This window comes from Cebus imitator, unplaced genomic scaffold (genome assembly GCF_001604975.1).
Source record: "Cebus imitator isolate Cc_AM_T3 unplaced genomic scaffold, Cebus_imitator-1.0 Scaffold429, whole genome shotgun sequence".
Classification (NCBI taxonomy): domain Eukaryota; kingdom Metazoa; phylum Chordata; class Mammalia; order Primates; family Cebidae; genus Cebus; species Cebus imitator.
The window spans coordinates 567,214-578,902 of NW_016107744.1; the positions used below are offsets into that span (position 1 = coordinate 567,214).

Sequence of the window (11,689 nt, forward strand, 5' to 3'; positions counted from 1 at the left end):
AAAAAAAAAAAAAAAAAAAAAAAAAAAGCAGGCATCCAAAAATGTGGATGCCATTTAAAAACAAAGCTTTAATCTTAATCTGTTGGAATTTATGGTAAAGAGTTACTTGACATATACACCTTACCCTCAAAATTATCATAAAAACTTTCTGCTTTCCAAAAGTAAAACATTTCTATAAAAACCTCACCCCAAGGCGATCTTGTTCCAGCTTACGTTTTCCTATTTCTTTACTAGCCACCGCCTTTGCCCGAGCAAGCTCTTCTCCATATTTTAGAGTCAAAGCTTTCTTAATTGTAACACGCTGTTGAACTCTGTGAATCTGAAAATAAAGAATAATCCTGAAAATGTAAATGAAAACCTTAAAGCAGGAAATTTCTTCTTCTCAAACACTGCAGCTTCAGAGCATTCAACTGAAAATAAAAATATTCCAATATTATTTCTCAATGAGAACTATAGGTTACACATATTTTGCCAGCTTTAGTATATGGGGGTTTGTCTTACAAAAAATTCAGCCTATAAAAATGTGTAGTGAATGGGAGACTACAATATTTTAATTTAAAATAATTACTTGTTCCTGAAGCTTCTTCAAAAACATTCTGTTAACATTCAGAATTTTTTCAGTTGCTTGAAGCTGTTCTGTAAGTTTTGTAATCTTTGCTTCAGCATTTCTAACAGATTCTTTCTTCTTAGCTTCTTGCTGCACTAGATTCTTTAAAACAGATTCATCTTTCATCAAGAGAATCCTAAATGAGAAATAACAAAATTCTTAATGTTTCCCTACAAGGGCAGACTGACACTGTCAGAATAAAAAATTTTTCAAAATATTAGCACAATTTTTAAAACTGCATCTATGATGAGACACAGATAAGAATTTAAAGGGATAAATATTTTTTATATTAATCACACAGCTTTTTAAATTGATACTGCTATACTGATAACAGTAACTATGTGTCTGATATTTTCAAAAAATATTTAAGCTTGAGGTAATGTGAATTACTATTGAAAACTTACAGTAAATATTCATGTTGAGCCAGGCGCAATGGGAGCCCATCTCCCCAGTTCAAGCGATTCTCCTGCCTCAACCTACCAAGTAGTTAGGATTACAGGCATGCATCACCATGCCCAGCTAATTTTTTTTTGTATTTTTAGTAGGGATGGGGTTTCACCAGTTGGCCAGGCTGGTATCGAACTCCTGATCTCAAGGGATCCACCCGCCTCGGCCTCCCAAAGTGCTGTGATTACAGGAGTGAGCCACCAAGTCTGGCTGGTGTTTTTATTTAAACATTAATTTCATTACTTTATGTATGCCATTCAACAAAATGACAAAAACTCGACAGTTCGTGAAAGTTAAAGTAAGAAAATATATAATCCTATAGTATGCTTATTAATGACATACACCACAAATATATATTTCTCTACCACAGGAACAATTAGATATGTGAAGATAACAAGACTCACCTATGTTTTTTCAGTTTTGCTTCTGCATCTGTAACCTGCTTAGTAACCATTGCTATCCTACCAATACCATCAATTTCCACATCAGAGTTTGCTGGGGATGATGAACTTGTCTTCAGCTGATCTGATTTAATCAAACGCTGTTTCTCACGACTAAAATAATCAAAAAGGATATACGTATTACACCCAAGAATAAACTTAAACTATTTTTAAAGTATATTCAATTTCATGAAGTAACAATATTAAGCACACCAACTAATAATAAAGATAATGACCAACGTGCATGAGCCAAGTTAGCATTCAAAGTTGATAGTGGAGTTCTTCTCTTTGAGTGTTTTCATCTTTTTTCTGAGCTGGTTATGTCTCAGCACATCACTCTACTCAAGTCTATATATGACCATCCAGCTCCCTCTTCTGTGTGAGTTATAAAACATTAACTCTGTATCTTGGATAAAACTCACTTACCAGTGCCAATAAACTCTATTAGAGAAGTTTTGAACACATCACATACCTTTACTGTTACTTAAATAAAATTACACTTACTTGGCAATCTCTTCCTTTAACAATCTGTATTCAAACTTCTTTTCTTCAGGCAAAGCCTCGGGTGTTCGCAAAGGATCATTTTCTTTTTCAGATTTTGGAGGTACTTTTGGTTTTGAAGCTTGCTAAAAAAATACATTTGATGTCAATTAGATCATCAGCTTTCAAAAATTCCATACTAAGATATATATTTTACATTGCAACCCAGTGTATACTGAATTTATTTAGAAATACCTGAATGTCAACATTTTCTATTTTTTTCTAAAACAACGCTGATTGATAACTATTAAATTGTATACACCACCAAGGAGTTAAATCACAGCTAAACAAGTATTATAATAGAGAAAAAAGGATAAAAGTTGTACTTATTATATATTTTAATAAAAATTGTTTTCTGGTAACATAACACAATTCTAAAACAACAGTCTCCTCACTACACAGAACAATTATCCAACCGATATTACTATTTTGAAAAAGGGAATACTTAATAGGAAACAAATAATGGCAACTTTTAATAGTAAAATCAATCTACATTGACACATGCTTCATTATATATAAAGTCCTAATAGCACAAACACTTAAAATATTTCCACAAATCAATGTTATTAAACATCTATAACTCTACCGTTTAATTTTTCAGAAAAAAACTTTAATGACTCAACAGGTCATCTTTCTTTCCACCGTTAATTACTTTACTTACCTCAGCAGTTCGTCTTGCTTCTTTAATCATGGACTCTAATCCACCAAAAACGCTATTTGTCGACTTGGAAGCCTCTCCATCAGATTCACTATCATCTGAATCATTTAGTGTTACAACTACTGATTTATGCTTTGGAAGCTGCAAAGACAATACATTTATTACTCGTGATAACAAAAGGATGTCATTTAACCTCTTTGCATTTCAATCCACAAAAATAATGGGCTCCAAGTAGACAGTCTATGGCTCCTTCTAGTTGCATTACATAATTCACTGTGTCCATCAATACTGGTTATATGCCAGAGACATAATATGTTGTCTATTCTTTAAGTCTTCCTATGCCATAATTACTCTCCTCATTAAAATTTTGTTTTCTCTAACTTTCTATACAAAGAACCATAATACAATTTCAATTAACTTTTAAAACTAAAGAAAAATTATTTTGTTAATTTTATGTAATAATTATCAAATTTCTGTACTTTATGAATACATATAGAGAGTAAATTGCCAAAGCTGGCTTACCTAATAGAGGCAAGATTTCAACTTGGCTTTGTTCTGTTTATTTTACTTTGAGGTCATTAGAAAACAAGATAGAAAGAAACTATCATTTCAACCGCCTTAATAAACATCATAAATAATTTCTTCCAACATAGTGTAGTCATTGATTGGAAAACATACACAAAGTATACAAAGAGATGGGAGAAATAAAAACATAGAATTTGTTAAAATTCTCCCTCCAAACAAAGATAGAAAATCTGAATGAGCCAATTTCTATAGGAAAAAATGTTGAAAAGTACATCACTCTAATGAAGACAATACCTCCTCCAACACATTGTCACCAAATTCTACCAGTTTTCAAGTGAAGGTGTTGCTCTCATTTTATCATTAATACATTAAAAAAATAAATTTTTTGCATTTATATGTGAATATATGTGTGTATATAAATAAACCAAGGCATAGGAAACAGGACAACAAAACTTTATAGAAATTTCTCACAACTGTTTGAATAAAAGTAGCATTAAATTTTTGTTTTTACCGAGATCACAGTTCGTGGAAGACGAGGTCCTCTGTGAAACTTTGGATTCTGTATCCTAGGCTGAGACACTGTGTTAATACTGACTATTGATAGATTGCTTCTTGGCACAGGATGTGAATTGTTCAGAACTGGAGGTGAAGGTGGGTCACTATTACTGGATGTTTCCTATATAAGGAAGAGACACATATGAAACATTCCTAATAAAAATAAATTTCTGCCACCTTTAAAAATATTGAGAACGTTAGAATTATCCCTACTTTGCTGAAAAGCCCAATGAATCCCAAGTAACCAGAAAAAAGTAGGACTACCCTAAGCTAAGCTCAAGAGCACCACCTAGAGGTTCAGATACCTAAATTACCTCTGGCTTAAAAGCTCTTTTATTTGCTAGAGATTTAAGTAGCTCTTCTCGAAGCAGCATTTCTTCCTCCTCTTCCTCGTCTGCAAAAGGTGGTTTCGGAGGCTGTTCTGGATCTTCAGGTGGAAGAGGTGGTAATGGTGGTAGAGGAGGTAGAGGTTCAAGAGAAACACACAAGCCTTCCACATAAGGCTGGCTCAAGGGTGGCAGAGACTATATTTTTTAAAAAAGAAGTAATTGCAACACAAATTTTATCAACTCAAATGTTTATCTCTGCGGCAATATTAAACAAAAAAATAAACATTATGATTTTAGCTGTAAGTAATCTATGTTAACCTCAAAACAAACCCAGAAATCAATAACCAACCACAAAGTGTTAATTTTGCAATTAAAAAAATCAACAATATTTGAAACATTTATTAACTTCAAGGAAAATTACAGAAAATTCTGTTTCCATTCTTATATCCATTTAGCATTCTAGAAGATATAGATATCAAACTACACAGGGTCTTTCCTTCTAGATGATTACCTGAAAGCAAGCAGAGATACTGAAACCCAAGACATAATATTTCAGTAAAAAATAAAAAGTAGAAATCAAGGGATTCTGTGAATAACAGTTCAGAGCACCAGAGATACCTAATAAAGTATCAAAAAGAATCACCACTACTCTCTTAAACGGTTTTTTAGAGAGTATCTGTAAAGGAAACTAATTTTACACAAATCCCTGAATTTGGGTATATGTTTGCATCAAAGATCTTCCAGTATTTCTCTCCGAATTTAGTTCATTTATTCATTTCCCGAAAGAAAATATTACAACAAAGAAAATGTTTTTTCTCTCACCATTGGCTCTAACATTCGCCTCACCATATATGTTCTAGAAAGACACTAGACATCTTTCCTGAAATGGAAAGATTCCCTCTTACACTTACTAAAAGATACTCAATTTGATCTCTAGGCCCTCTCAATCTAAAAATAACTTCAAAATTTTTAATGTCTGATCCCCTACTTCCGTTTCCTTTTGTTGTTTTTGTGTCTTTGTTTTGTTTTTAGTGGGAGGATTGGTACTTCTTTTAAGAAGACAGGGAAAAATAACTTCATAGGCAATGCTTTTCTTTTGCTGGATTGTCAAGTTAAAAATAACCATTTTTATGAAAAGAGGAGAAAGGAGAGTATTAATTTTTAGAAGCACCCTAACACATGTAAATCCCAATTCCTTAAAAAAGAGATAGTCCAAAACAGTGGATAACGTATGTTTTCGAATAAATTTTCTAGATAGCTACCAGTTGAGAGCAAAGAGAAGAAGGAAACATGATAGGTACTGAAAAGTCAGCATGAAATTAAAAACTGGCTATGAAAAAATCTATCAAATGGATAGCTTGCTGGTGTAATCACCTGTTTATTCCACATATTTTACTGCTATTAATTCTGATACGCAATTCTGATATTTTAAGCCCTCTTCAAATCTAACCATTCATTTGTTTCTAAAAGCAAATTAGAAAAGATCAGACAAAATGATTTTCTTAGAAATCAACTATGACTTACAGAAACCTGAGGTGGTGGAGGCAAAGAAAGAGATGTTGCTGGAGAAAAATATCCCAATGAACATTCAGAGAAAAATGATGATTGCACTGGTGAAGGAGCTATAAAAAAAATTTTTGTTAAGAGTTTAGTAACAGAAATACGCCATCGGGAATATATTAAATTTATGTTATGTTTAAAGAAATACATCTAGGTGGAGTGCAAATTAGACCTTATCAACCTCTGATAAAATCTTTAACCCTCCTCAGTCCATCTCCAGCCATTTAAATTGTCCTATCATCATAAAGTCAGCCATTCACTTTAAACAATCAGTCCCTCAAAACTCTCACTTTGTTCCACTTTTAACCTAATGAAGATATCAGGGAAGAGAGCAGGAAAGCTAAAAGCATACTTTAAAAAACAAAAACAAAAACACAAGCATACTTTTTAAGAAATAATGAAACAAAAAATTCTCATGAATCCTGCCAAAATGCCTTAGCCAAAGGAAAACAATGATGTGGTGACTTCATTATTCCTTTCTTGTAGTACAAAAGAAAGTTGAGGAAATGGACTATATAAGCTGTGTAGAAAGCAAATAAAACTAGAAGTAAGAATTAGTGTATTTAATAAGGTGCACATTTTTTCACATTTTAATTTAAAATAATTAAAATTGACGCATCTCAGCATTTTTCTTCCTTGGTGGCAGATAAAAATAACTGTGTATATTATCTTCAATGACTTGTTAGCCTCACTGAAACACAGCAGTTTCAAAGACTACTCTTACTGCCCTATCCACTAACTATATAATGTTAGAAAAAATTTAACATTTCTTCTTTATCCCAGGTCTCACAAGTAAATACAGCTATTACTCACATGCCTTATATGGAGTTGACTTGAGGCCCAAATGAGATCATCTGAATATACACTAATCTTTGGAACATTTTACACGGCACTGTGGATGTGGCTGCTGTGTCACATTTGTGTCATTAGGTGGCAGAGAGAAGATGCTATGTTTTTTCAGTGTTCTGCCCCATGAACGTTTGAATGTTTAATAGTCTGACACTTGATAGGGCTCTTATTTTGTGGACTTGGCATGTTTTCCCTTCCTACTTACTGGGAGAGAAGGTGGACCTAGTGAGTGCAGTGGTCTCTGAGGTAAGTCCTCCAGGCCACATTGTCCTCATCCAGATTTATCCAGTCCTGATTCACTGCCAGGGGCCAGGAGAAGCTTCTCAGAACTTTTTCTAACCTTTGTGTTGGGCTGGCCAATAGAGGGGTAGAGGGTGCCCTCAGCAAGAGCAGCCTTCATTCATGAGGTTTAGAAACTAGTGGTAGGAAAGACCGAAGACCATTATGTGCTGATTCATGCTACCTACCATGTGAGGACCAACCAGGAGGACAAAGGACTAGGGAACTGTTTGCTGGTGTTTGATTCAGTTAATAGTATTAACAGTAGACACTTTTATTGTGCTCCTGATTCGGTGTCAAGATTTCTTGTTATTTATTTATTTTTGAGACGGCATCTAGCTCAGTGTCCAGGCTAGAGTGGAGTGGCATGATCTCAGCTCAATGCATCCTCCACCTTCCAGGTTCAAGTGATTCTCCTGCCTCAGGCGCTCGAGTAGATGGGACTACAGGAGCAAGCCAACATTCCTGGCTAATTTTTGTATTTTTAGTAGAGATGGGGTTTCACCATGTTGCCCAGGCTGGTTTCAAACTGTTGACTTCAGGTGATCATCCCGCCTCGGCCTCCCAAAGTTTTGGGATTACAGGTGTGAGCCACCACGTCCAGCCATTCTTGTTTTTAACACAGGAAAGAAGTTGACACAACCTGTAATTGTCTTACAGTGTGAGCACTGACCAGAATGACCAGGTGGACGGGCTCCAGCCCAGATCAAGATGCAGAGACCAGAATGTAGGTCTAGCCCTGTGCCAGGTGGCTGGTTGGAACAGATGTGCAGATACAGGACCACCAGTGGTGCTCAGGGTGTTTGCAGCCTCAGAGCCTGGCTTTCCACAAGTCCACCCGCCCCCAAGGCCATGCAGCTGCAGTTCCTGCTTGGCTTTCACTACAGGGATGGACAGGCTGGCATTGGGACAATCACTGCCTCTGGTCCTGGCCTCTGCCTTGGTGGCACTGTGTGCTCCTGCTAGCCAGGGGCAGCTACTGGGACCACTCCATCATTTTAGTATTCTAATTTTTAAGTTGTTCTGCTATTGTGGCATCCTGGTGAAAAAAAAAATCTTTTGGCAATTTTTAAACTGCCTGACACCTAAGATGCTAAACTGGTTCTTCACTGTATTTGAATTATCTTGTTTTTGTTCTTTTGTTCCCCTCTAAGGGAAAAACTCTATATGGAAAACATTTTTTTTTTAAAATATAGGATAAAGTGAATTAAAAGATTTGTTTAATGCACATTTCTTCAAGTATAATATGTCTGTGTTGGCAAAATTTGAGAATAAAATGGAAAAAAAATATGTATCTACAGTTAATGTGGCAAAAAATTAAAATTTGACAAAGCTGCGTACAGAACATGTTCTCTGTATAATGCTTTACAAGATCATTTAAAAAGCACAGATCATAAAGTTATTTTATAGAAATAGAATGTTAATAATATTGTCAATACTTGGGAATTACAATGAATCATCTCCAAGAATCTGAAAATAAGAAAATTAAAGATTGACCAAAGCAAATTAAATTATGATCTCAAAACATAATGTAAGACTATCAAACACCAGCTTAAAACAACCTGAAAAATGAGCATTTTGATAAACGCTAGCCAAATAACACATATTTCATTTAGTCTCTAGTCTAGATACACCAAAGTAGGATTCTAGTCTTGATTTGGTCTCACCATGTGACTACAGGGAGAAATACACTGATTATGTGTTCTTCCAAATTCTCCAGTTCCTGGAATGCCAACTGCATTCCATTTTCGCCTCAGTATTACGTTTTAAATTATTTGTGAAGGAATAGGTCTTTCACAGCCAATCACCCCTGAACATCAACAAAATCAAGTCTTTAGCCCTCAAAGTTAAGTCAGATTCTAGAGTATGCAACCTAAAGCAGAGTACACCTCTGACCAGTTCTAATCAGTCTTTCATGAGATGCCACTAGTATCACTTTCTATCTCAAAATTCCTAACAAATTATCACACTAGAAAGAGACCAGACGCCAAATAGCAAAAGAGGTCTTTTGTTCTTTAAAGCAGAAAGAATCTTGGAAATAAAGATCAACAGTTTGTTGTTTTTCTAAAAGTAGTGTTCTCATCTTTCCCATTCTTCACTTTTTATATTTTAAGACAGAATCTTGCTCTGTCACTCAGGCTGGAGTGCAGTGGTACTGTGTCAGCTCACTGCAACTTCCTCCTGAGTTCAAGCAATTCTCATGCCTTAGCCTCCCAAGAAGCTGGGATTTCAGGCGCACACCACCACACCCAGCTAATTTTTGTATTTTTAGTAGAGACAAGGTTTCGCCATGTTGGTCAGGCTGGTCTCCAACTCCTGGCCTCAAGTAATCTGCCCACCTCAGCATTCCAAAGTACTGGGAATACAGACGTGAACCACTGCATTTGGCCCAATCTTCACTTTCTAGAGCAAATAATTAACAGAGTTTAAACAATTATTTATCTATTTATTTAATTTACAGGCTATCTAGAAACACTCTGAAATAAAGGTTAATATTACTTACTTGAGGTTTGCTCTCTAAGCATTTACGACAACAAATAATGTCTATCATCATACAGTTCATCAGCAAATCTCACTTTCATTACACGTTTCTTTCAAGGTTTTGAGTAGTATAATGACCATTCTCTATTTAATACATGTAAATACACAAAGGTTTCAAGTTTGGGCTCATACCTGGAGAATTGGTTTCACTATCTGTATCCATAGCAACTTCTTCATAGTTATCATACTGATAAATGCCTCCTCCACTATCAGTAGGTTGCTTATCTAAGGATCGCCTCAGGTCAGGATCTGAAGACTAAGTATACAACATTATTTTTTTAGCTTCAAACCATTTTCTGTCTTAGGTCACGTATCACAAAGGAACTGACAGTTATCTTCTGGGGAACAGTATCAAAAATCATGGTGATTCAGTTAGATGTGCCTATCACATCTTTGGGAAATTCCATTTAAATGACAGCTACACTGGTTGACATTTTATAACTGTATCACCAGATAGAAAATGGAATTTCCAAAGTACTAGCTATACAGATGAAATCCCTCATTGTTAGCTGAGCCACTAAATAATTAGCTCTCCCTATATAAAATGACATCAAACTCTTACACACTTATGACTTCTGCATGATTAAGAAACTAGAGGAATACATGGAAGTTTTACGTCATCAAGAATATATATAGAATATTTCCCAAAAAATTCAAAAACATTTAAATTATAAGTAAATGATACCTGAAAACTATAAATTCTGGCTAAATGTGTTTATCAGAGACAGTTTATAATAAATTAAAAACTAACAAAACCTGTCAAGAAGGAGGTAAAGAGTAATGTGCATATAATACCATATTTATCTTTAGAAAAAGATACTATTGGCTGGGCATGGTGGCTCACGCTGTCAGAAGTTTAAGGCCAGCCTGGCCAACATGGCAAAACCACATCTGTACTAAAAATGCAAAAAAATTAGCCGGGTGAGGTGGCGGACACCTATAATCCCAGCAACTCAGGAGGCTGAGGCAGGAGTATCACTTGAACCCGGGAGATGAGCCGAGATCGTGCCACTGCACTCTAGCCTGAGAGACATGAGCAAGATTCCGTCTCAAAAAAAAANAAAAAAAAAAAAAAAAAAAAAAAAAAAAAAAAAAAAAAAAAAAAAAAAAAAAAAAAAAAAAAAGAAGAAGAAGAAAAGTTCAATAGTTCAATGTATAAATATTTATAATATTCCTTGCTTAAGCAAACCTAACTTCAATTAAATAATTTACTCTTTAACATTCCTCTACTCTTCATTCATACATTCTCAAGTGTACTCTTTTTGGGTGCAGAGGGTAAAAGAAGGGAGAGAGAAAAAGAGAGGATTACTATGTTCATATACATAGTAAATGTTCAACAAATGCTTGACCACTAAATACAAAATAGCCACATGCACTAAGGTTATTACTATATGATTTAAAATTTATTAAAATAGTCCATAATTAGTCATGACACACTTCTAAATCTACATTACTAACAATGAAAAACTAATGAAAATCTACTCTTGCACTTAAGAAATGGTCATTTTCAGAATAAGTTTTCACCCCAATTTAGTAATCCTACTTTCACCTAAATAGAAAATGATAAGCTAAAAGCAGTCTCTGTTTATCATAATTTTAGCCTTCATTTCTTCTACTTCTAATACCTACAACTACAAAAGACGCTTTCTCAATTATAACCTACCTTCCTTTTTTCCTTGAGTTATTTATATAATAAGCTCTCTTACTTGACTGAATCTATGAAATAAGACTTTAAGGACACAAGAGTAATGTTTTGATTTTATATTTTTGTATTTCTTACTTTACTTCTTGATCTCCTCTTGCCACCAACCAATTTCATGAATCGATTGTACTGTTCTTCCTGATTTGAGAGATCTCGAATTTTTCTGATTTCTTCCTCTCTTTTCCGTCTCTCTTCTTCTTCCGCTTGTTTCCGCTGATCCTCTTCTTTCTGTCTTTCCTGTTCTTTTTGCTGTTGTAGTTTCTTCCATGCCTTTGTTTGCTGTTTCCTCAATGCTTGTTTAGCTTTAAATGAAAAATACATAAACATCAGTATCTATTAGGAGATAAAAGAAAAAGAGTCTTAAAAAATATTTTTATTATTGATTCATCAATGATGATGCTCCTCTTAAGTTGTTTATACAAGATTGTCCTCCATTTTAGGGCCCTATAATTCCCCAAACTCAAAACACTGAATTAAAATCTCAAAACTATACTTATACATGAACTCAACCAAGAGAATTTAACAGGCTGGGCGTGGCGGCTCACGACTGTAAACCCAGCACTCTAGGAGGCTGAGGTGGGCAGATCACCTGAGGTCAGGAGTTAGAGACCAGCCTGGCCAACATGGTGACACCCCATTTCTTTTTTTTTTTTTTTT

At 34.8% G+C, this 11,689-nt stretch overlaps 1 protein-coding gene and 1 non-coding gene across 2 annotated transcripts in view; one reads left to right on the forward strand and one right to left on the reverse strand.

Moving 5' to 3' along the window:
* ZFC3H1 (zinc finger C3H1-type containing) overlaps positions 1–11,689 on the reverse strand; it is a 53,925-nt gene that overhangs the window by 24,258 nt on the left and 17,978 nt on the right. Inside the window, exons 5-14 of the mRNA XM_017510074.2 lie at positions 11,111–11,334; positions 9,463–9,586; positions 5,626–5,723; positions 4,087–4,296; positions 3,729–3,893; positions 2,696–2,833; positions 1,999–2,120; positions 1,459–1,608; positions 569–743; positions 188–319 (exon numbers count right to left, since the gene is read on the reverse strand). Coding sequence (XP_017365563.1) covers positions 188–319; positions 569–743; positions 1,459–1,608; positions 1,999–2,120; positions 2,696–2,833; positions 3,729–3,893; positions 4,087–4,296; positions 5,626–5,723; positions 9,463–9,586; positions 11,111–11,334 — 1,538 coding nt within the window. The remainder of the gene's footprint in view (positions 1–187; positions 320–568; positions 744–1,458; positions 1,609–1,998; positions 2,121–2,695; positions 2,834–3,728; positions 3,894–4,086; positions 4,297–5,625; positions 5,724–9,462; positions 9,587–11,110; positions 11,335–11,689) is intronic.
* LOC119468432 lies at positions 6,543–6,665 on the forward strand. The gene has a single exon (XR_005197109.1). It is a non-coding gene; the product is annotated as a small nucleolar RNA SNORA17 (small nucleolar RNA).